We start from the raw sequence: 24,966 nt of genomic DNA, 5'->3' as shown, positions 1-24,966 counted from the left end.
TTGCGTTTGTTTTGATTATCCTGACAAACCTGTTTTTCTCCATAACATGCATCAACAGTGCAGTTAGTGGTTCACAGCAGAGGAGCAGGACCTCTGTCGGATGATGTTTTTTTTTTTTTTGGTTGTTGTTTTTTTTTTTTTTTTAAGTCAAGAAGAGTTTTGTAAGCAGCCTTTCCTGAGCATGCGCAGTATCCCTGTCCATGGCTGCCTGAAATTGTCGAGGCGGCAAAGCCACGGTGACTTTCACGGCTGGTCGGGGCAGCGAGCAGGACCAGGAGGAGACAAATGTCCTCTGGAGCATTGGGGGATGGATCTAGTTGAATTAAGTCGTCAGCCGGATCACCGACAGTCGGTAAGCAGTTTCAACGGGCGGCCGCGGCGCTTTGGTCACACGAGGGGGACCGAAGTAAAAAGGCAACGAGCATTTCAAAGTCCGATTCAGGGGATGTAATTTAATCAACTATCACAAATCACGCCATCTCTTCGGTGTGATCGCTGCTGTTGTGGTTTAGCTCATCGTCTGTCAGGTGTATGTTTCATACAATGAAACATTTCGCCGTCACTGGCGATGCTAGCTCAGCGCCAGGCGGCGTCCACCAGGAAAGACGACCGTTGACCCTGCTGGCGTTTAAACCTTTAAACCGGTCTAAGGCGACAAGATAATTGCTTGCTAAGTTAAGATTTATGTCTAAAAAAAAAAAACTCCAGAAATGTAATAATTTACATGAAACTGCCATGGTTTTTGTAGGAAGTATTTGCCAGGTAATAATGCGCAAGCGCGGTAGCATGTTTTGTAATAAAAGCATCCGACCCAGTATTGACAGGTTTGCTGTCAATTCTGGGTCGTGTTTATTGCAGCACAGTTAAAAGACAGCAGTACCAAACTAAACGGGGCGAAAATGTACCTGTGGCAGTGTGCTGTCCATCACGCTGTTTACTTACTTGGCTCCGACTCTTTGTAGAATGGCTTCAAAGATAAAGATCCGGGATGCCATAAGGATTCAGACACAGAGGATGAGCCTCTGCTCCGAGAAAACCCCAAGCGGTTTGTCATATTTCCCATCCAGTATCCTGACATCTGGAAGATGTACAAACAGGCACAGGCCTCCTTCTGGACTGTAGAGGAGGTGAGTTTTGGTACTTGTTACTTGTGACTGACTCATAGGTTGAACACACACACACAAAAAAAAAAAATCCCTTTCCATTATTGAGTAATTATCTTTTCAGGTAGATTTTCCACCTCCCACAATGTACAAAGATACATGCAATATCTACCACCACTTTTCATCATTGGCACAAATAAAACAATGTATAACAGACAGTTTATTTTTATTTTTTATTTTTTTATTTTGTGTCCTTCAGGTTGATCTGTCCAAAGATCTGGTGCACTGGGATGGTTTGAAACATGAGGAGAAACACTTCATCTCCCATGTCCTTGCCTTCTTTGCTGCTAGTGATGGTATTGTCAATGAAAACCTGGTAAGAGTTGTCAGTTGGATGTCTTTCAGCTGGTGTGTGGTTTGTATAGCACTAAATAGGGCAGAAGATGCAACATTTCTTCATGTATCCACCACAGGTGCGCATGGGTTCAGAGTATGACAGTTGACAAATGTATTGGCAGCCAAGTAAAGATAAAAACCCAATGAGATCAGTGTGGTTTTCTTCCATGATCACTTGGAAATGTCATCATAAAGGATAAATGAAGTCAGATCTTGTGTACATTTTGGAACAGAAATAATATTTTTGCTTGCCATGTAGTCCAATGGTGACATTTGTATGTGTTTCATCTAACAGGTGCAGAGGTTCAGCCAGGAGGTGCAGCTTCCAGAAGCACGTGCTTTCTACAGCTTCCAGATCCTCATAGAGACTGTTCACTCAGAGATGTATAGCATGCTTGTCAACACCTACATTAGAGACCTAAAGGAAAGGTCAGTTGCTTATTAGTTTAGTGGTGGTGTCCAAGCAAGTTTCAAGTCAAAGGTTTTGAATTAAGAAATATTTATTGTATTTTTCTGGGATGTATAAAATGCATTCTGGTTCCAATGCAGTGCAAAGCACCATTGTCTGATGTCTTGTGATCTAACACTCCACCAGGTCAGAATCAATAATTGTTGCCTATTGTAAAAGCTAGATGGTAAAAATATGGCTTGGTTCCCTTTCGAGCAAGTTGCATAACCAGAAACAGACAAATTAACCAAAGACAACAATTTTTTCTGAATATTGCAAACAAACTGCACCTGCAACTGTTTATCACAGGAATGGTATGCAACTCCTTGTGGTGACTTCTGTTGGATTCCCAGCTGCAGCAGCTTTGATGTACCTACAAACAATGAAGACAGTTAAACTATACTTCAGGCTTCAAACTTCTTTTTCAGGCATTAACATCAGAATTAATGTTTTAGCATTCTACAATCTGCACATTTTATCCTCCATTTTATTTATCCTTTAATTTTGTTAACATAAAAAAGCAAGGTGTGCATAGTTTCCTCTGGAATTTATTTTGTTATTCTTTTTTTTATTAGTAGTGTGAACAAAGGCAATGTTTTTTTGACTCAGTTGTATGTGTTCCAGGGATTTTTTGTTCAACGCTATTCAGACCATGCCTTGTGTGAAACGAAAAGCAGACTGGGCCCTAGAGTGGATAAATGATAGCAAAGCCAAATTTGGTAAGGAAGATGCAACATTAGGATAAATTTTATCGTTGAATGCATATAATTAACAACTCTTGTGAAGAAGAGCTCCCTGTGTATTGTTGTTTAACTGTAGTTTTGGCGTTTACTTTTGGCCTCAGGGGAGCGACTTGTGGCTTTTGCAGCTGTTGAGGGAATCTTCTTCTCTGGCTCATTCGCTGCCATTTATTGGCTGAAGAAGAGAGGTCTTATGCCTGGGCTTACCTATTCCAACGAGCTGATCAGCCGGGACGAGGTGAGAGGAATTTACAAGCTACAAGACAAATAGTGTTCAAAGCTGAAAAAAGCTGTAAAAATATATTTTAAAAAAATAATAAAAAAACTACAATAATGTATGAACGTGGCATCTCCCAGCCCATGCAATAAAACATGGAAATTTTACCTTGCTTCTCTAATGATTTTATGTGACACAGCTGTATTGAGGTTTGGCAGATTTTTACGGTTATATAAAGTCACCCCACTACTTGCAGAGGTTACTGTAACTGTACTACTCCTGCCTTTTTCAGCTTTTCCACAACATTTTTTACTTTAAAAAATTGCCAGGGTTACCATAGTGCTCTTAAGACAATTGCTCTTTCCCATTTCAGTAGAAACTATGTATATTGATGTGTCTCCTAGGGCCTGCACTGTAACTTCGCCTGCCTGTTGTACAGCTACCTGGTGAAAAAGCCGTCAGAGGACAGAGTGAAGGACATCATCACCAAAGCTGTTAGCATTGAGCAGGTCAGTTGCTGTTGGAGGATTTATGCTGAATCTAAACTCTCACATTACAGATTTTTAAGGATATAGTATATCCAGTCTTTTTTGGCAGTTTGTCCTCTTTTGACTTTACATTAGGATTAGGACAAGACCAAAATCTTAGATTTCTCAGATAACATTTTTTTAAGTTACAATCTGTTTGGCATTGCAGGAGTTTTTGACAGAGGCCCTCCGAATCGATCTCATTGGAATCAACTGTCCTCTGATGAAACAGTACATCGAGTTTGTGGCTGACCGTCTTCTCACTGACCTTGGGCAAGCTAAGGTAATTCAGTTTAAAAAATTTTAATCAAATGTACGCCAAGTGGTCAAATTTCTTTTTTTTCCTTTATATTCTGATAGATAGATATTCCCTGAAGCTTGCTGTTGAAGCCATGTTCCTTGTATAGATTGTATTCCATAAAATTCACATTTTATTTGATGATTTTTGGTTAGCTGTTTGTAAAAATGTTATTTTTTTTATTTTTTATTTATTTATTTATTCAAGGTTTACCACGTGGAGAATCCTTTCGACTTCATGGAGTCCATTTCACTTGAGGGGAAAACCAACTTCTTTGAGAAACGAGTGTCCGAGTATCAGAGATTTGGAGTTATGACAAACACAATGGATGGTGCATTCACACTAGATGCAGACTTCTGAATGGGAGACTCTGTTACATGCTTCTTACATCTTGCCTATTTATTTATTTTTTATTTGTTTGTATTAAGTAGAAAAAGAACTACGATTTCATGGATGAAAGCTACATTTGGCTCTAGAGTGAAAAGTAAACTTAGGGTTGACTAGCAGCCAGTACATTTTGCAACTTGACATAAGCTGAACATTAACAAGCAAATGGACTTTTGCTTTCTAGGTACGACAGGCATACAAAAGACACGTTTTAGTTCAATAACAATAAGGATTTCTTACACTAGTTGACACTTTAAGACAACTTCATCTTGTCACCTGATCAGCATTAAGAATTGCAGGGCTGGATGATGTCTTCTATGGTGATACTGTTTCAAAGTTTTGTCATTTTAAAGTTACAATTAAATGTTTTATAAAAGGAAAAGTCATTTCTTTGTTGTCATTATTTTTGGGAGGAATAATCTGCCCGCTCATCATCTTTGTTTTCTGATGTTGCTGATTTAATTAGAAATATAGTTGAAATATATTATTTAGGTATTCCCCTGATCCTGATCCTGTGTCATATTGTGAAACCCCAAACAAGCAGAATGAGACAGTGTAGAAGTGCATTTCCTGCTGATAGTAATGTTACTGAGATTTACCGACACAGACCGGATTACATTAGCCACTCCTCCGTTAGCATACGGACGCAGGCAATGGTAGCTAACAGCTAGCTGGTGTTTTCGCAATTTGGAAAGATGGCCGGGGACTTGAAAGCTTTCGCGTCGGACAAAGCCGAGCTGCTCTCCGGCGCTTTGAAGGAGCTCCTGTCTTCGGGGCAGGAATATGCCCGGGCTCGGTTCGGCCTGGATTTGGGGCTGAAGCCCGAGCTGTACCCGTCCTGGGTCGTCCTCTCCACGGCCGCGTTGGGTCTGCTGCTGCTCGGGCTCTCCTGGGCCGCGGTCTGTGGAGGTCTGCTGGCCGGGAAGAAGCGGGGTTCCCCGGTCAGCCACGGCGGCGGTGAGCCTGCCAAGGCCGGCTCGGCGAAACCCACCAAGCCGGAGGAGCCGAAGAGGAGAAACAAGAAGAAAGCGGCGGAAAAGGTACCGCAGGCGGCCGAGTCCCGACGGCTCCGGCACAAAACGAGTTCAGCGGTGCCCACAAACAACTAAAGCCCAACAGAAGCGACCAGTCATTAGATCAGTTTCATCATTTGTCCCCGCTGCACTGATTTATTTAGTTTTTTATTCGTTTCCGCACAAAGGGACGCCAAATTCAACATTTATGCTAGTTAGCTTGCTAACTTGGTTGACTAAAACACGCTGAGTTGTCATTGGCGCCACAGTTATCTGAATTTAAACACGCTAAACTAAAATATCCATCTGAAAATGTCACAAACTAAGACGTGAATGGATCACCGTGACTTGTTTTTAGACAGAGATGCAAACTGACGAGCCACTTCATGCTAATTGAGGTAAACTTGTCCAAACAAAATGGAGTATTAGGAAGCTCGGATAAATAAGCAGTTGATAAAGTAGACCTGCCACGTTTCTACTCATCGGCCAACAAAATGGGATTCATCCATCATCAGCAAATGGATCTTTTAAAATGATCTCAGTCTTCCCCTTTAATTACACGGTTATCAGGTAGACAGTTGATTTTAATGTCATGCTGAAGGCTTTAAATTTTAGCCAAACTGTCAGGGGTCAAGGTGTTTGTCTATCAGCATGTATGTGTAGAAATGTTAAATCAACACGTTTATGTTGCAGACACTGGGGATAAGCTGCTGGGCACTTTTAAATGTATACAAAGATAATACTATACTATAATAATGAGATGTTAAATCTGCACAGTCACTGGACAAATGGCGTTTTAAAATTCCTTGCATTTTGTGTTATTTATACACTTAAAGAAAGTTTGGTTTATTTTAAATTATTATATTGTATTTTAATTAGATTTTGTACAGTTGATTAATTATTTTTCTAAAAAAAAAATAGCTTTTATTTTAAGACTAACTACTGCAGGGTTGTCTCACTAAACAAGACAACTTTATTTTCCTGTTCAATTCCAATAGCATGTGAGGAAACAAATGCGTTAAACATATTTTAAAGTTTTAAATAAAGTTGCTTGTCATGCTGGGCAAAACCACCCAGTATTTAAAAAAAAAAAAAAAACCAGATGTTAACCCCAGCATCTCACCTTTTGTAGGGTTTTTTACCATTGGTTGCATCATCATTGTACTGTTTGTCTTCTGTCTTTCTCTCCTAGAAGACTCAGTCCAATGGACAACCAGTTGCTGTAGCTCAGGAGGAAGTTAAAGCAGCACCAGTAGTTTCCAAGGTGTCCCAACCAATCCAAAGTGAGAAGGTATGATTGAGTTTCTGTTACCAAAATAAAGGGTTCCATGAAGTGTTGGCGGTCGGTGGTCAACAAGATATCTATAAAAGATTGATTTAAGATTTATGATGCAGTTTCATCATCCGGGAAATAGTAATGAAGTCCTGATGTCACACCTTCGCCTATTTTCCAGTGTGATAAGGCTTCACTGTGTTAATAATTATATTATTCGCATTGTTAGGGAATTTCTTATCAATGGATGTGAAGAAAGAGTGATGGAGTCCAGGATGTTTTAGGCTGAGGACATTTATTCAAGTGTAAAACATTAAGGAGAAAGGAGAATTCATCAACACGGTGTTCATGTGCAACGTCACCTCAAATCTGAAGTAGAAGCACCAGAGGATAGTGTCATATACTCAAGAGATAATTAGAGATCCCATGAAGACTGCACTCTCATAGCACTTTAAACACACTGTGCAGCTGATGGACAAAAATGTCAGTATAATTTTTAGTGCGCTTGTTTACATTTTTAGGTTTTTGTGCGTTTGTGTGTGTATGTGGTTTTTAAATTGTCTTTGAAGTGTCTCTGTGATACTGTATGAGCTGGGGCGAACAATATTTAGTTTTTTATGTACACAAGTGCATAAGAAATTATAAAGAAAACTCAAATCTTAGTACGGTAGCTGTGGCATCAATACCTAGAGCTCAGTGACCTCACTGAAATGTAACTTTTATTTCTCTCTGTCCACAGACTCCTGGGGTACAGGCCCCAGTGCAGGTAAAAAAGAACAAGAAGAAACCCAAGACAGACTCTGTGAAACCAGTCCAGCATGTGGTTTCAAATGATGCAAAGGAATATGATGACGGTGAGACTTAACTGTTGAGGAAAAGGCTGTTGGGGAAATAATCAACCAAAGAGCATTGCATCATCTGATCTATAATATATGTACATATTTATCATTAACTTGCACACACCAAAACACATAATCAATTGTTATTGTTTTTTCCAACTGTATGCCCACCAGGTGCATGGGAGACCAAAGTCAGTAACCGAGAGAAGAGGCAGCAGCGCAGGAAGGACAAGGGCCCTGAGGACTCGGGTAGCTCTGGAGGGTTGGAGGCCCCCAAAACCCATCTGAAAGCACCTGTACCCACAGCACCTACCAACACCAAGAAGAACAGGGGAAGCAATGGTATTGATCAAGCAAGGACTCACTGATGTTAGAATATAGGGATTTTGTGTCATACACAAGACCAGAATAGTAACCAAAAACATGGGCCTATCATTAACCCTAAACTTTGATCTAAATTTGGTTGAACTAGAAACTGCTGGACATAAGGCTTTTGATAGCTGGCTTTGTGATTTTCCCTGTCTGCTACTTAAGCGTCCTCTAGCTGGAGAGAGGAGCCTTCAGTCAATGGTGTAGGATGGACTGATATTTCCACGAAAGTCCCAGGTCAAATGGGTGCCATGGAGGGACGTAAGTGGAGCAACATGCCCACAGCTCCACATTACAGGGTCCCAGCTGAGCCTCAGTGCTGGACACAAGAGACACAAGGTAGTACTGACCTTTTTCCAAGAGTAAAGAAAGCAACAAGCTTAAGATCACAGTCTAACACAAGAAGTTTTGAAATGGGATAGTGACTTCATGATGTGTTGAAGTAAAGCTTTAAAGATGTTTGGGAGTAGTTATAACCACCTCAGGTGGTGGTCATTGTCCTTTCTATTCTCTGGTGGCTGAATAGTGCTAGTTCTCTCTGTATTGGAAGTTTGGCAGTGAGATTAAAGCTTTTAGTATAAATGATCTATTGTATCTGAGGAGCTAGTTCACAATTCAGTTACTAAGTCAAAACATGCTACTTGGCCACAATGAAACATGAACATCTGGACTGCATAAATTGGGTAGGGGGAGTGGGGATCGTGATAAGATTCTTTATTTTAATTTTCCTGAGATAATATAGAAGACTGATCCATTTGAGCCATCTGCTGGGTTGAGCTGGTGTTGCAGGAAAAAGGAAGCCTGATAAGAAGTGGAAGTTAGGATACATTGTTAAAATCTGAGCTAACGTTTTCCTAAGTGGTTCCATTAGCATAGAGTGAAGCCATTGATAGATAATACCTACAAAGACACACAAAATGTAAATGCTTAACAATTTTAAGTTGAAGAATGGTTGTTTTAATCAAATTAGGATTTTATGTGGATTATGATTCATTTAGTTTTGATGTTTTCAATTGTAAAATGCTCCCAGAAATGTATTCCCATTAAATCTGAGTTTGTTTGTACTTCCAGTTGCAGCATGGAGTGGCATTGATGGTCGGGTAAAGACTGATATCAACCATCAGTCATTTTCCATACGGAGACTGAACACCTCAGGTTTGTTTTGTGTTTAACTGACTGAGTTTTTTTGTGTGTATCAGTTATTAGCAGCTACAGATTTTGTCCCTTTTCATCTCATAGAACCAATTTCAAGTTCAGTTGACCAACAGTGGAAGAACCGCACAGATGACAGTGAATGGTCTGGATTCAGTAAGTGTTGGAGTAAACCATCCCAAATGCCATAACCTCCTAAGCTAATGCTGTTCATTTGTTCAAAAACAAATGAACAGCAGTCAGGGTCTATCTGTATCTTAACCTCCATGTAAATATTTCAGATGGGATGGCTGCAGCTGATCCCAGCTCTGACTGGAATGCCCCAGTAGAGCACTGGGGAAACTATGAAGAGCCACCTGTGTTGGTGCCGCCAGTCCTACCATTGAAAGAACAGCCAGTAGTCAATAAGGTGCTGTTCAATCTTCAGGACCTGCATATTGTTTATTATGACATGTAAAATTGGCTTAAGTGATTATATGCTATCTTTTTTTCCTTTTATCGCTCATCGAATATGGTGACAATAGTTTTCAAATATAATCGTTTGAATATTCTGTTTTTATGGCAGGTTTCAGAGGATGAGAAGGACACTGCTGAAGATCCCTCTGGGGGAGCAGCCAAATCCAAGAAGAAGAGGAAAAAGAAGAAAAAAACAGATGAGGAAGCTGCATCTGAAGCTCAGGTAAGGAGGCAAAATATTAAACTTTCAGAAAAATAGCAAACATGTCTTGCACGTTCACAAAACTGTAAAATTGTTGTACTGTCTGCATTTTCCCTGTTTTGTTGAAAAATCACTGCACCCGCTTGGTTATAGGTGGTGAGCACAGCACCTCTGGTCAATGCAGCATCCAAAGCCCCAGAGCCTCCAGTGATGGCCTCCAAAAAGCAGAATCTCAGCATATCCTCCTCTCAGAGTAGGTCTCAGCAGTTCTGCTTCCAAAACTGTTGATTTCAAAAAGTAATGCTCCAACTGTAGAATAATAACTACTCATAACTTCTTTTTCAAATTTTCTACGTTTCCACAAATTTATTTAGTGAAAATGTTTGTACTTAGAGCTGATTACAAACATTTTAATCTGTTTTCAGAGAAATCTGAGCCGACTGTGGACCCTCCAAAAACCTCCCAGAAGAAAAAAGTCCGAAGAGAAACATGAAGACATCCCGCAGGTTAAAGTACAGAATATGCAAATGATTGTCAAATGTGTCACATGCAATAATTACTAGGTACAGTTTTTTCTGAAATACATGAATCAGTTGCCGAAACAAAAGTAAAGCAAGCGGTGAATATCACCTGCTTGACTAAATATAGTGATGAATTGTGGTCCTGTGGACTGAAATCTTAACTAATTTGCACTATTTGCTACACTGCAACCAGAGTGGAGTTTCAGGACAGGTAGACTTGTATTGGAGGTACATGCTTATGTAATTATTTTTCAGTGCCATCAAGAGTGTTCCTTATTATTTTTAATCAAAAGCACACATTATTTTTTCTTTAATTGTATTTTTCAGGAAGAAATTTAGTTACTTTAGTTTAATTTAGTTAATATTTTCATGCATTTTTACTCCATAATGCACTTTGTTTTGTTTGTCACACGGCTGCCCATATATCAGTGAACTGTGTTGGAGCAAGCTTCACACCAGTTTCAAAAGTCCATTTCAAAAAAATGATTTGGATTCTTATAATTTCATCTCTCCTACTCATTCAACATCATAGAGCAGCTAAGAGACAGGAGACCTCTCGGTTTGTGCACCAATACTTTCTAAACTACAACAAAAGCTAAGTAACTGATGGCCATCATGCTTGATTTTTCCAGCTGAGATGAGTTGTGACAGCAGGGAACGTCATGGTGGTGGCATATAAATTTGTTACCAGAACAGAGATTATAAACTTGCATGTGACTGCCAGGAAAAGGTTTGGTGATTCTCATTCTGCTAGTGTTTTAGACTTCAGAGTGCATTGCAATATACAGCATATACACTGTGTCATAACCATTTTATTTAGAGTGTTGGCCCCCTACAAAGGTATTTCTAAATAACCGATATGATCAAGAGTCACTCTAACACTTCCAGTTTAGATATACCATAGAAAGACTTTACCTTTAAAGTAATAATCCCTAAAGTCTATCCTTTGACACAGCTTTCTGACTTCATACGACATAGTCTGTAAATGCTCCTTTCTGAGGATTGGAAGCTGTGGACAGGATGAATTCCACATTAGTAAAAATGGAGAAACATTGCACAGCAGTGTTTCTGCATTTTTATCTGTATTTTGTTGCGAAACCATTGAATTTGAGGTTTGGATATTTTAGACTAGCAATTGAACCTTGGACTGTAATGTGGAGAAGAGACTAACTAAACCACCAGGAGGCACTGTAATCAGAAAGATGGGGTGGGATTCAGTGGCATATTAATTATTGTCCTTTTACATTTAATAATTCTGATTTTGTCTGTCTTTATCTGACGTAAGCGCTAGAGATTTAATGTATCCATCTGCACTCTTGATGAACTTTTAAAGATGTTGTCTTCTGGTTTTTGTGCTAGAAAAAGCCATGCCATATGTACAGACTCTAAGGGCTTTTTCCAGTTCTGTGATTGCACTGTGCAAAAGGCTGTTTTGATTTTTTATGTCAATCAATTGTTTTGGGTTTTTTTTTTTTTTACTACCTTTTTTGCAGAATGTGAAATATGTAATTTTTTTGGGGTTTTGTACCCAACCTCCCAGATCCACAGTATGAAGGGAGTCAATGTTTTTTGATTCGAAGTGAGAATGAAAACCTACAGAGAGATGATATGGAGCAGCTTTAATTCCACATAAAACTTGTTTTCAACACACACACACACACACACATACATACAAAATGACATGTATTTAAAAGGAATTAAATTCCATTGCCTTAACTTGTAGATGCATAGCATTGCCACCTTTTTTATAGTTTCCATCTAATTGCAAGTTTTGATTTCATCTTTCATCTTGCATGACTTTGATAATAGTACTTGTACATGAAATTAAATGAATGATTTCTTGCTTTAACTGTTAGTACTTGGTCCTGAAGTACCACTCAATGTATATATGGTAATGTTTTTGTTTTTTTTTTTTTCGTTGTTTGTTTGTTTTGTTTTTTTTTTTTTTTTGGGGGGGGGGCTTTGTTTTGTTTTGTTTTTTTAAGGAGAAAATTGCAGCTTTTGTGGTCATCCAATTTAGTGGACATTAACAGGAGTCTTGCTGGTAGGCATAGCGCCTTAGTGCATAAATGTGTGGATCAGCTGATGATGGTACATAATTGTTGGTAGACTTGATAGAACTAAATATTTTGCTGTGGCTTCAGGCACCATTCTTATGTTTAATTTTTACTGATGATTAAGATGATTCAATCAATGTATTTATATGTGTCTCTAGGAAATTGTTTTTGTGAATGATTTTGTTTATTGAGGAAATACAAATTATATTTCCAAATCTGTCTGTTAAAGATGAAAAATAAATAAGTGCTTGATATTACATGGTTATAAGGGTTGCAATTTTGGCTCAGTGAGAAACTTTTTAAAGTATGATTGTCATACTTTGTTTTGTTGAATTGTTTTTTCATGTCTAACCTTCGAGTATTAATCATAGGTATATGCTCTCAGAAGATTTCCCCATAACCACCAGGTATGATGTGATTATACTGTAAAAGGTATTTTCTCCCTGGACAATGGCTTGAAACATTTTCTTTCAAACTAATCCTAAATCACTGATTAATACAACTGAATTCACTCTATGCTACTGTGGCGCAGTCTATGTTTGCAGGGCTGTGATAGATTGTAGGGGCACTGACCTTCCTGAGGGCAAACCACTGCCCCAGTCAATGTGGTGAGGCAGTCGCGTGGCACGGTTTAGAGCCTGACCTCCTCCGCTTCCCCTCTCTCCATCCTTTCTCTGTTTGTTTTGGATTTACCATCTTAATCTTTTACAAACTCTGGCTAACCACCCATTCACCTTCATTTCATAGGGATCACTTTTTTCTTTCACCAGCTGGTGGATTGTTGTGGTTATCCATTTGTTTGTGTGTATGAAAGGCAGGCACATTAACAAGGTCACCATTTAATGGATGGCACTCTGGTTGCTGAAAGTCTGCTATGAAAATCACTTGCTAATGCTGTGGGTTTTTATTTATTTATTTATTTATGTCTATTTAAAGTCACTGTGTCTGAAATTCAAATAATCCCACACCCTGAAACAAATCAGTAGACTCTCACAACATTATACAGCTAAACTGATATATCTGTGAGCCCAAACCCTGGCCATGGGATGAGTTGTTCAACAGGCCTGTAGGCTGAGATTATAAAGCCTTGTACTTCTGGTATTATGTCAGAGCCCTATTTATATTTACACAATTACATCGACGTGTTAACAATTAAATACTCACTTTGGTGCGTGTATGGAAAATATTTAATGCTAGAAAAATCAGTTGGAGCTCTTCTGTTCAAATTGCATTCCTGTTTTTCAAGAGGTAGAAGTCTGGTCACTATTAAGTCATGGCAGAGGAGGAAAATCCCCTAATGTGATGGTGGCGTGGTCTTCGCAGCAGAGCTTAGAGATGTTGTCGCAGCCCCATCTGTCAGTCTTTGTCTAGGATGTGTGTTTAGACACAGAGAAAGTCTCTTCTAAGATTCCAATAAAACAAATCAGTCTTCAGTCATTTGATTTAGTTTTGCTACTTTTTTTTTTTTTTCTTCAAACAGCTGCATCGGAGTACAGCCTGATTAGTCTGGGGTGGGGGGGCCGAGGCCCTCAACAACTCCTTGTACCCTCACCTCTGTATATTATTGCTATGCTTGAATGTAGCATCACCACATGTTTTCTGTCCGTACATTTGTACAAATGAATGTAGAAAATTTTACATTGGAGCACAAATGGGGTGACATGTGACTGTTAGCATCCTCATTACTGACTCTTCTGGGTCTTGTTTTTTGTTCATTTGTTTGTTTGGTTTTTTCTTTTTTGCACCATCTTCATGTGTTAAATACATAATGGTGTCTGGATGCTAGAGCTGTTCAAAGGCAGATAAGTAATGGCATAAGACATTACTTTTGCTGCCAAGTAAACAGTAATTACTCTTTCTGCATGCAATGTATAACAGATACTTTAATGATCCAAGGGGATCATTAAAGTGGGACATATCATTCACACAAGGAAACAATGACATAAGCAAACACAAGACGTAAATGCACAAAGAACACACATTTAAAAGATAAATAGGGCAAAATGGTATCAATTTATATGTGGGGAAGAAAAAGGCACAGTAAAAAAAAAAAAGATCTCATACAATAGGTGATATTGAATGAGTGTATGAATAAGTGATTACAGTTTTCAGGTTAGTTGCACAAGAATGTTGTGAAGAGAAATAACGAAAGAAAGACACAGTGCCTCAGGAGTTTAACTTTAAAAAGCCACACGTTGTTTTGGAGCTGCGGTGAGGCCTTTAACATGCAGCACCACCCGGTCCAGAGCCTCCGGCGGTCACGTGACTCCGGGATCAGCCGGATTAACGGTCCTCTGGCCGCCGGCGGGGCGCTCTGCCGAGGCGGGCGAGCATCGGCTCAAACACACGCTGGATGCGGCGTCTGTTTCTCCCGTCTCCTGTGCTCTTCTTTTTCGCACCTCGCAGACTCGAATGATCATATTCATTTATCTATTTGTCTAATTTTCGCTGGTTTTCATGAAATAGCGTGAGTTTCAGCGAAGGAGAGAAACGATGATTTCGCCGTGGGACCGGTGGTACTCGACGAGCTGCTGCCTCTGCTGCCACGTCCGGACGGGCACCATTATCCTGGGCATATGGTACATGGTGAGTGCCTGGGCTGGGGATGTGGAGGATGCCATTAAATCTGCTACTGATAAACAAGTGTCTGTGAGACTGACGGTTTAAAAAAAAAGAAAAAAAAAAATAGCTAGCTGCTGTTTGTTTTTAGCCTTAATTTTTGCTCTTCCGTTCTGAGGGGGTTCTTGGTCACACATCGAAATGAACACAGAAACTACATTTTGTGCTGATCGCTCACCAGGTCGATGCCTCTGAAGGCTCCTCGGTTATTTCCTCAGCAGATCTAAAGGTTTCATTAAACCTCATCACGGTGTTTACTTCCCCTGTCAGCCGCACTTTTTGGTCGTGTGAAAATGAAAACCTTAGCTGTCCTACATTTGGGGTTAAATATAGGGGTTGTTTTTACCCACGGGATAACCTTAAGTTTTAAACATAGTGCGGTAAGCCTGGTAAATCCCTGACCTTTAGTAAGTGTTGGTCCCCTGTTTCTTTTTGACCCTACTACTGATCAAGAGTGTGTTGTGAAATAGAGCAGCAAATACCTATAAATAAAATATTTTGACCTGAGGTCAGCCATATACAGGGCTGATTCATCTATTTATAATGATGCTGGTTGGGTACATGCACTGATCACTTCTCCTCTTCAATGTTACATCTCACAATATTACAGCGATTTTCTCTTTTTAATATAATTTCACTTCAAATGTAAGTCATTTGAATGTACTTATTTTCATTGCACAGATTAAACTCTGTAGCTCTTTAAAGCAGACAAACAGACTGAATGACAGGTGTATAGAAGTAATCACTAGCTGTGTCCTGAATCACCATATAATGACGGTAGATGACTGTTTTTTCCAGTAGATCTATGTCAACAGTTTCCCTGTGGCATACTGCAAATAGTAACTACGTCCAGTAAGGTTTCTTTGTCGTCATCTCCCCTCTAGTTACTTTTTAGTGCGAGCGTCTGTGCCACATAAGAAAAATACCCAGACATGATTACCTAACCTGCACTTATATGACAGGTGTGCCTCCTTTCTTGTCCTATGGGCCTTTGAGTTGTTTGTGTTCTGTCGTTTAATAGTAAAGCCATTTGTTGTTGATGTAGCCATTCGACCGTTGTCACAGATACAAATTCAGTTTTTTGGATAGGAAGAATAATGATTGAACCGAGGGGAAGAGGATGTAAAAGTAGGTAATCCTATTGTGAAACATAATATAAATCTCATGTTTAATTTCTCCACAGCTCATCAATGCAGTGGTCCTACTCATCTTATTGTCCGCTCTCAATGACCCAATTCAGTACCGTTACCACCTTACCAGCTCTGAGCTTGGAACTGACATTGATGTCATGGACGATGCAAGTGAGTAAAGCTGGTCCCGTCAGCATTATGCCCGATATAAACTGCCCCGTCAGTGCTCCTGTTCATGCATTTCTAAAATGTAATTGAATAGTTGATCATTGTTTCTAAAATTCTTTCTTTGTATGGTACATAAATGCAGATTATATTGTTAGAAATGGCAGAAACATCTACATTATGTGTTGTTGGGGGGGCTAACACTACTGCGTCAATGTTGCCTTTAGCGCATTCATTTGTTTCCAGGACAAAATATGGCTGACAAAGGTGACCAGTATTTGCAAATAGTACAATGCTTTAATCTCAATGCCCTATATTCATAGAGGACAACTACTCATTTTACATTTATTTAATATTTATTTTGATTTCAGTTAAATGCTCCAACAAGTTAAAACATCTACAGAGAAATTTATAAAGAGAGAAAAAAAAAAGCTTGAAATGAAAGATGGCTTTTGAATGTTTAACACTGAGGCTGTATTAAGATGTTACATCAACTGGAATCTAAAATATTATTATTGTCATGTTTAAAATCTCTTCTTTGGATTTACTTCCAATCTCTTATAGAGAGAGCTCATTAAAAGCAGCATGTCCACAAAGCCCCATATGTTTCTGCATCTATGAAATTACCTCTCCTTTCTGCCCAGCACTCAGAATACTGCTCTCAGCACAGACATGGCTGAGTACACTCAGCCCCATTGAGACCAAATCAGAGTGCATGTGTATTTTCAGTGCTTCCCCTCCAGCAGCTATCAACATCACAGTCACCTCTGGAACGTCACAGACCCTGTCACTGGCTACTCTGATTAAAAACGACTGCTCTAATTCTCTGCCGGATTAAAACGGCCATCTTGACTGACTCCCCCTCAGATAGCGCTTTTGCTTGTACCAGTCAAAGATTGTTTTTGTAAAAGGCAGTTGTCTGTAGTACCAACATCACTGTGATCATACGCAGAGATATCCTAAAAAGAAAACTCAGATATTTGAGCAAGCACTGTGTCTAATCTAAAATTCTGAATGTTTAATACTTAGTAAGCCTGATTGTTTTTACCCAATGCTGCATGTACTAATTTCATGTCTTTGCTTATTGCTATGAGTACTACAATTGGCTCATCACTCAGTTTTCACAGCTGCAATGTGAATGTGAGATGGGTGGGAAAATGTAGTCAAATTTAGCATGTCTTGTCCAAGGCAGATTGGGTGCTTTAAATAGCAAGGTTACTCAAGGTGCTTTGTTTATAAATCTGAGTTCCCATCAAGACTTTTGGATTACGTCAGTGCATTGAGGATTCCAGGGAAATTGCATGTTTTTTGTTGCTATTTAACTGCTAAATTAGGTTATTTGTTTTCACATGCCTGTGTTTTCTCTCTGTAGATATCTGCATAGCCACCGCAATATCCCTACTCATGATTCTTATATGTGGCATGGCGACATATGGTGCTTACAAGGTAAATAAACCATATAAAAGATAAATGTTTATTAAAAAATAAGATTGATGGCCTAATCAGTACAAGTATTATGAACTTGGTGAAGTATTTCCCCGTGTTTGTAATCTTTTTTCAATCTCTCCTCTGAAGCAACATGCTGCGTGGATCATTCCATTCTTCTGTTACCAAATCTTTGATTTTGCCCTTAACACACTGGTAGCCATCAGTGTGGTGGTTTATCCTAACACAGTGCAGGACTACCTCCAGCAGCTGGTGAGGACTATTATGTACTTGTATGACATAATACGAGTTGAGGTGTCATCTCTTCTTAATGGAAAAAATGAAATATTTTCAAGCATAGTCCTAAATATGAACTCACATGTTGATCATTTTTAACAATAAAGCAGAATGACAAGTTAATGTTTTAGCTTTTGTAGTTTGCTGAAAAAGAAGCGATGAAAAAGGTGAAGACATGACAAGAGATTGGAGTTCTTTAGATGCTATGTCCATTTTAAACTCTGCTAGTTTAGGACTTGGAGTTAACGTTTTATCAGACTAATTTGAAACAGGTCACTTTGTTATTTTCTGTCTTAACATGTCTCCTCAATTCTTGCCGCTACCTCTCTTCCTTCCTTCAGCCGGGGACATTCCCTTACAAAGAGGACATCATGTCCACCAACAATGTGTGCCTAGTTTTTGCAGTCCTCCTCTTCATTGGCTGCATCCTGTCTTTCAAGGTAAGTCTATAGAGACTTTGAATCACTGCAGATTCTCCAAGTTCTCAATATCCATCAGAACAATATCTACAACTGCACACATGCATGGAAAAGACATGTTTAGAGATCACATAACATTCACTGTTTTGCTCCCTGTAAAACTGGCTTTTTGGCTGGGCCATAACTGAGGGATCAGCCGTATAATTCTCAATGCCACTGACCGATGAACTGATGAAGTTACATCATTGGATGTCGCTCTTTCAAAATTATTTTCGGAAAAGCAGCAGTGCTTCACTGCAGCTCTTTGTTGCTAGATTAACCAACCTGTCAGGCACAATTAATAACCTTTTTCTACAGTACATATGCAGCTGTCTGGACAAACCTTAGCTATATTCCATCAGAATTACCATCTGAGTGTGAGATGAGGCTTTTCCACCATAGGCTCCCTGCTCTATTGCTCTCATCCAAATGGAAACAGGCAGAGACATAAATGAGCTTCTAACGTTCTGATTTATCATTCAGCTAGAAGTTTAATATAAATGGCTGACAGCGTTGATCTAGTCCTCTTCATCAATGTACTCATCATATTACAAATTGATTAAAGCAATTAAGTTTCGCAGTATGCACATTGCATTTCAGTACAGCAGTATGGCATACCACATGACATGTTTAGTGAATCTGTCACTGTGAATTTTTCCATAATCAGTGTTCTTCACAAGATTATCAAGCAGTTAGAAAACAGCGGATCAGGGACAACAGGAAGCCAACTCCTGTCCAGTTCATTCCCCCTTAATGCATGGATGATTCTCCAGGCACATCTATGCTCTGGGGCTCTGGAATGAGATGGAATATGAAGTTGCAGTCATGTGTACAATCACATCAAGCAGTTTCTCCTTTAAACTCAGATTGGAAATGCTCTCAGCAGATATCCAATGCCAGAGCTAGGGTTTTATGATAGGAAGCAGCCACTGGAAGACACACTGGAGTTAGGCATGACACAACTCAGATGAAGAGCTTTATCGCTTTACTGAGTATGTGAGGTTCTTTAGCTTCTTATAACTCGAGTTAAATATCTACTACAAATGTGACCCTGCTCAAAGAATGTAATCTTAGGATTTGTAGACCCCCGTTTCATTGATGGGCTGTAGATGAATTATATTGGCAACTGTTCTTTATAGTGATGATAGTTGAGTCAGTCCACTGGAAAAGAGCCACATCTGAAACCTCAAGGACCCATCCAGCTTTCAGCACAGAGGAAGCACCTGCTAAAGTTCCTGCAGAAGCCAGCATCCTCCAGTTGACTGCATTTGGCATTAATGACAGCTATAGCTACAGACTGATACAAATGGGTCAGTAGAGAGAGGCTCAGATACTAAAAAGAGACAGCTTGACATATTTAAGAATGTAAAGATAGAATAGTCAAATTCAGACTTTGTAGTGCAACCAAAATGGTATTTTACTCTGCTTTATTTCATCAAATTAAAAAGTTGAATTGGCTCTCTTTTATTGTTAAATGTAATAACATAAACATAATGGGTTATAATTTAAAGACACATTTGTGTGTACAATGCACAGGGTCTAAGCTGACCTCACTCACAGTTGGTATCACAGTGAGGTCCACTCAGCAGATGGTAAAGTGACTGGCCAGCAGTCTGTCTGGCAATCCGGATGGTTGGTTGCTCTTACTGGCAAAGGTACCGACTCAGCAGGCTACTCACACATGCGCACAATGAGCCTCCTGTTCTTCTGCCAGGTCAGACAAAGCTAAACATCAGGCATTGCCCGGAGGGCGCAAGAGATGCCTGTTAAGTTGCATTTGATAAGATGTTGATGTTGTTTTTATTGTCTTGAATTTTCACAACTATATTTGAATTGTGTCCTTACCTGTCTTGCTGCTGATACCGCTGTCATATCACAGTCTTTATGAAGTATTTATATGACGCATTGTTCCCTAACCTTGATAAATGGATGAGATCATATCCAGCAGCATCAGTAATAATGAAAAGTGGAGGCAACATTGCTAAAGGTCGCTGTGTGCTCTCTGTTTTCACAATGACAGGCCTACCTGATCGGCTGTGTGTGGAATTGCTACAGATATGTGAGTGGCAGAGGCACCACAGAGGTCCTGGTTTATGTCACCACCAATGACACCACGGTGAGTCCTCATACCCCCTCCACGTTCTTTACCTCAAGGACATCCTGAAACCCCCCCCCCCCTCATATCATAATATAATTACATTCAACCAACATGGTTTTTTATGGTTTTAGATGATGAGCTCTCAGTTTATTAGAGGTAAAGGTTTTCAAGAGTCATTGTCATCTGCATATGTAGCACTTGTATCAAATGTTAAGCTCAAATCTGAGGGTTTTTCTGAGCTATGCTATAATATAGACTATATTTACTCTTTCATGTTATTTGCAGTTCAATGAATTGATACCTCTTAATGTCCAAGGTAAGCATTGTAGGTATTGTAATGCACATAATAATTTTTATGTCTCGAACTGTTTTAGTGCAGCAATTTAGGATAAAAATTAAACAAGTAATTTCTAAACACTCCTCATTAACCTAAACCTACATGAAAGCATGAAGATTTTTTATTCAATGTGGAAAATAATTTCTCCAGTAAGAAATATCTTATAATGTCGTTTCTCAAAATTATCAGTAAACAAATAACTTTTCAACCAAGGTTCAGGTTAGTGTGGTTGTGCTACTGAGTCACTAAAATAAATATCATCTCAGTCTCGACACACATGATGAGGTGAAGATGTAATATGTAGTATTTTAATCAATCATGCTAAAGCAGATGCTATTAAATTCATACCAATCAACTGTCGAAACATTAAAATCCTACACAAATCGCTGAAGTAGATGTAGATACAAATACAGCTTCATTTCTACTTAGTGTGTCATAGACATTGTTAGAATAGATAAACTGCAGTGGATATAGTTCAGTAAAAATGTCTAGGATTCAGGTTCCTCTGCTGGGCCACTTAAATATTCCAGCGTTGTCACCGTACAGTGTGTATTAGTTGTGTGAGAGTCGGTGAAGGTGTTCGCAGTGCAATAGGACGTGTAGGTTATCCTGATGTGTGATTGGTCAGCAGGTTAGCGCCGGCGTCGTCCATCCCTCAGTACTGACTCTGGAAGCTTCTGAGAGGCTTTAGCATAGTCATGGTTTCCATTTGTCAGTCTGTAATCCTCCACACTGATACATAAGACATTAATCTGTTTCACACCTGTTGTCGTCTTGGTACATAGCACTTCATCTGTCCGTCGCTTTGTCCTTGTGCTGTCGTGACGTTTTCCACCTTATGAAACACAGTCTACAGAAATGAGCTTATTCAGCAGAGTCTCATGTCTTATTGTGTGTCGGACGGCCATTGTAAAATATTCAATGTTCAATGTGTGTGTGTGAGAAAGAAGGGAAAATGTTTAGAAAAATATTATAAAGACAGAAGAAGATTGGAGATAACAAAGCCAAACAAATTTATGAAGATTAGCAATTAAAGCAGTAAGGCAGAACATTTTAAAAGTTGTTGCTACCATTGCCACAAAGATCAGGTCAACACACTGCAACCAGCCTGGCTACTGTTCAAAACAAGAAACAACCAAAATAATCTAAATGTAGATTAGAAACCCGGCTTCAGTCCTGTGATACAGGGAGAGTAAAACGCCAGGTCTTATTGATAAGTAGTCAGATTTTGTCACTAATATAAATGATGTGAATGTCAGCTGTGTGGCCATCAGTACTGCAGGACTAAATATATATCTTAAAAATCATTTAGTGTTCACCAGTCACTGTAACAGTCCCCTCTGTGTCTGCTGTGAGCAAGACAATATTGGATCTTTAAAATTAAATGGAGGAATATAGAAATATTTGAGGGGATTAATAATAAAGCTAAGACATTGAGTTTGATAGGAAATAAAATGAAAAGTGTAAAGATCAATTTGTATTATTATTTTTTTTTTATTTTTTTTTTAGTTTTATTGTTCTTACCAATGTGATAACCTTCTACTGCTTCCTATGAGTTTTTTTGCCCCGTAATGAGTCAGAATTGGCTTTTGTATGAATTTCAACTGAAGATTGATGAATTATTTATGAAATAAAATTTAGCACTAAAACTGTGTTTTAACTTGCATAATAGGATCTATATCCATTAAATTACAGAGTGAAACAAATTAAGGAAAATAAAAAAAACTACCTTGTTAGAAGTCAGAAAAACCAGAGTGATATTTATAAATGTATACAGTGGTTTCTGATTAATCAGGAGAAAATGTAGACCCATTTAAAGATAAAACAAAATGAAATAAAAAACTCCAGCAACAGGGTCAGAGTGAAGGCCACAGAACAGGCTGGGTGAATATTAATGATTATATAATGAAAGTATCAGGCGAGTAATATCCAAATGCCACAAATATCTGTGGCATATGCCTCAAAATGGTTAAACAGCTTTCATATTGGCCGTAGTAGAGGCAATATGGTTTTATCATTGCCTTTCCTCTCCCCACCACAGTGCAGAGTGAATAGAGTGCTCCATCTATTTTTACTATTAGAAAGCCAGCTGTGTGTCTAAATGGCTTTTTACAGGCTCAAACATCAAGTACCCAGCTGCTTATCTGCCCCGCTTTTATATAAATGCCATTAAAATGCACAAGGGTCTTCTCTCGCTCTCTTTCCAACCCCCCCCCCCCATATATCTTTGTCCGTCCCCCCTGTCCTCTTCTGGACATGTTACATAATAGTCTGCTTGTCCGCTTCATTTCCAATCCTCCCTGTGATGTGTTGCTCTGGCTGTTTCACAATTCCATCCCCTCCGAGAATATTCTCTCTCTCGCTTTTGCTCTCACTGAATTAGCTGGAAAGCTGGTTTTATAACACCATTTACAAAGAAAGACTTCTGGTAAAGAGATGGCGGTCCAGCCTTACAGCAGAGGGATATATGTTTGCGTGTGCATGTTGGATGTTTTATATCGAGATAAAGTGGAGTGAGTAATCAGGGGGAAACATGCAAGATCGACTAAGGTTTGTAACTTAAATGACTTCCTGTCCCGAAATGTCCGCACAACATGGTTTCCTTTTAAATTCCCACAGTAGAGTGAAAAAAGTTGTGCCCATGTTGAGCATGTACACCACTCTCCCTGTAGATGAACTCCTGTGTTTCTTACAGAGGGATTAGGGGAAACACAGCTCTTATTTTGGACTCAGCTTAACATTAGGCTACGTAACTTTTGCTTAACAGCAACCTCTTTGACCCCAAGAAATAACTCCTGAAACGTAATTCAGATGTCATGTAACAGCAGCATAGGCAGGATAGGCACGTTAGTAAGACTAATTTCACAAACACAGCCATTTCTGCCTGACGTTTGCTAGAATGATACAAAAAAAGCCAGTTTATACGAGAAAAAATGTAACTGAAGTTAAGCACTGAAAGCTCCACACATCTGAAGAAGGTGCTATCATGTCATTTAAGTCTCAGAAAAGCCTCCAAGTGGATCTGTGAGCTGATTCTTTCAAAAATATATGCAGCAACATATTACGCTTTCTGGTTCCTTACTTTACTTCTAGAATAATTTGGGTAGAGTCGAGGGAAAATCTTGCAGTACCTTACAGAACAGAAAATCGATTATTATATTAAGAACTTTTGGGGGGGAAAGCTACTATTTTTTAACAATTTGCTGATATTAGTAATTCAGGAAAATTTTGAAACCAAGTCTTTTAAAAAGGTGTGTTTGAGCTTTGTGTTTGGACTGAGCCTCCTGTTGGTTTTTTCCGTTCAGGTTCTGCTGCCACCGTACGAGGAAGCCATCGCCATCCCACCCAAGGAGCCGCCTCCTCAGTACATGGAGGCATGAGAGACATCCTCACTGCCTGACCCTGTATCCCAAACCCCCTCCAGCCCCCTACCATATCCCTCTCCTACAGCACAACCATGACGCTGGCTGGAAAAACAAAGCTTGGATTCCTGCCATGTAGGCTCCTCCCCTTTCGTCTCCACTGTCCTCCTCGCAGGACAATATCACAGCAACTTTAAGACTTCTCCCTCTTGGCAGCTGCTGTCCCCTGGCAGCATCCGAACTCTTGCACACCCTGAACACTCTGTCCCAACTTAATTTGCACTTTTTCTTTTAATGAAACGTGCATCCACCAGTTTGGCCACCAACTGTTAACCCCCAGTACTGTGAATCTCCCTCATGGTCTTTGTCTAGAAACAGACTACCTGAAGAAGGATAGAGTGAGAGAGAAAAAAGAAAGCGACAAACATGATCATTTATGCAAGAGCACCTTTTCCAGAATTTGACAAATTTCCTTCATTGAATGTAATGTTGGGGTATTTTTGTATGACTTTTTTGTATAACAGTAAAAACTGAGAGAAAAAGAAGTGAGTAGTGAAAGGCTGTCTTCTTGTGATAAATCATCATCCGTGTACTAGCCCGTCCTGCAAGAAATTGTATCAAAGAAGGCTCCCTGACCAAAAAGCAGTGACATCTTCCTTTTGTATCAATTTAACATTCTGTGTGTAAACCCATAAGCGTCTATTCCAGTTCACCTGCCTTCCCTTTTTCTTGAGCTGATCATGAAAGACTCACATTAATGTGATGTGCTGAAGCACTTACTACACATGGAAATGCTTTACACATGCACACACTACAGATCAACATCCAAAAAGGCAATACAAAAAAAAAAAAAAAATCCAACATGTAAACATTGATGAGTGAAAATGTTTCAGTTGAGACGTCTGTCTTGTTTCCCTGTCGAGTTGCACATGCAACAGCATTGACTGTGTCTTTATTGTTTTTGGGTTTTTTTTTTTTACATGGATTATAGTGCATAATCTGATCTTTTGAGTTGAGCTAACTTAGCTGGACTGAGGGCATTTTCCTATAAAGACAGCGTGACGTGTTGCTGTACAT

At 39.3% G+C, this 24,966-nt stretch overlaps 3 protein-coding genes across 4 annotated transcripts; all 3 read left to right on the top strand.

The window, feature by feature from the left end:
• The first annotated feature begins 194 nt into the window (after positions 1–194).
• On the top strand, positions 195–4,493 carry rrm2b (ribonucleotide reductase M2 b). Its single transcript, XM_029514086.1, has 9 exons — positions 195–352; positions 963–1,127; positions 1,363–1,479; positions 1,795–1,928; positions 2,572–2,666; positions 2,792–2,925; positions 3,309–3,413; positions 3,601–3,714; positions 3,937–4,493. The coding sequence occupies exons 1-9, from the start codon at positions 308–310 to the stop codon at positions 4,087–4,089; spliced, it is 1,062 nt and encodes a 353-aa protein (XP_029369946.1). The 5' UTR covers positions 195–307; the 3' UTR covers positions 4,090–4,493.
• Positions 4,494–4,747: 254 nt separating this feature from the next.
• mtdha (metadherin a) lies at positions 4,748–12,255 on the top strand. Of its 2 annotated transcripts, none has more exons than XM_029514007.1 (11): positions 4,748–5,156; positions 6,325–6,420; positions 7,142–7,256; positions 7,416–7,583; positions 7,776–7,949; positions 8,682–8,765; positions 8,850–8,918; positions 9,044–9,171; positions 9,328–9,441; positions 9,574–9,673; positions 9,846–12,255. In XM_029514007.1, the coding sequence occupies exons 1-11, from the start codon at positions 4,812–4,814 to the stop codon at positions 9,911–9,913; spliced, it is 1,461 nt and encodes a 486-aa protein (XP_029369867.1). In that variant the 5' UTR covers positions 4,748–4,811; the 3' UTR covers positions 9,914–12,255. The 2 variants fall into 2 exon arrangements, with proteins under 2 accessions (XP_029369867.1, XP_029369866.1); XM_029514006.1 differs by having other exon boundaries at positions 6,322–6,420.
• A 2,045-nt stretch (positions 12,256–14,300) lies between these two features.
• laptm4b (lysosomal protein transmembrane 4 beta) lies at positions 14,301–24,768 on the top strand. Its single transcript, XM_029514417.1, has 7 exons — positions 14,301–14,584; positions 15,801–15,918; positions 17,285–17,358; positions 17,488–17,610; positions 17,976–18,074; positions 20,113–20,208; positions 23,833–24,768. Exons 1-7 carry the CDS (start codon positions 14,492–14,494, stop codon positions 23,905–23,907), a joined length of 678 nt encoding a protein of 225 aa, XP_029370277.1. The 5' UTR covers positions 14,301–14,491; the 3' UTR covers positions 23,908–24,768.
• Positions 24,769–24,966: the final 198 nt, after the last annotated feature.

The sequence above is a fragment of the Echeneis naucrates genome, chromosome 11 (genome assembly GCF_900963305.1).
Source record: "Echeneis naucrates chromosome 11, fEcheNa1.1, whole genome shotgun sequence".
Classification (NCBI taxonomy): Eukaryota; Metazoa; Chordata; class Actinopteri; order Carangiformes; family Echeneidae; genus Echeneis; species Echeneis naucrates.
Note: the sequence above shows the minus strand (reverse complement) of the source record. Positions and strands in the feature narration are given on the sequence as shown.

Coding starts and splice junctions, on each gene's coding strand:
- rrm2b (XM_029514086.1), top strand. CDS start 308: ATGGATCTAGTTGAATTAAGTCGTCAGCCGGATCACCGACAGTCG. Junction 1,480..1,794: donor GTATTGTCAATGAAAACCTG/GTAAGAGTTGTC, acceptor TTCATCTAACAG/GTGCAGAGGTTCAGCCAGGA. Junction 2,926..3,308: donor AGCTGATCAGCCGGGACGAG/GTGAGAGGAATT, acceptor TGTGTCTCCTAG/GGCCTGCACTGTAACTTCGC.
- mtdha (XM_029514006.1), top strand. CDS start 4,812: ATGGCCGGGGACTTGAAAGCTTTCGCGTCGGACAAAGCCGAGCTGCTC. Junction 6,421..7,141: donor AACCAATCCAAAGTGAGAAG/GTATGATTGAGT, acceptor CTCTGTCCACAG/ACTCCTGGGGTACAGGCCCC. Junction 8,919..9,043: donor CAGTGAATGGTCTGGATTCA/GTAAGTGTTGGA, acceptor TAAATATTTCAG/ATGGGATGGCTGCAGCTGAT.
- laptm4b (XM_029514417.1), top strand. CDS start 14,492: ATGATTTCGCCGTGGGACCGGTGGTACTCGACGAGCTGCTGCCTCTGC. Junction 15,919..17,284: donor TGATGTCATGGACGATGCAA/GTGAGTAAAGCT, acceptor TTCTCTCTGTAG/ATATCTGCATAGCCACCGCA. Junction 18,075..20,112: donor GCTGCATCCTGTCTTTCAAG/GTAAGTCTATAG, acceptor TCACAATGACAG/GCCTACCTGATCGGCTGTGT.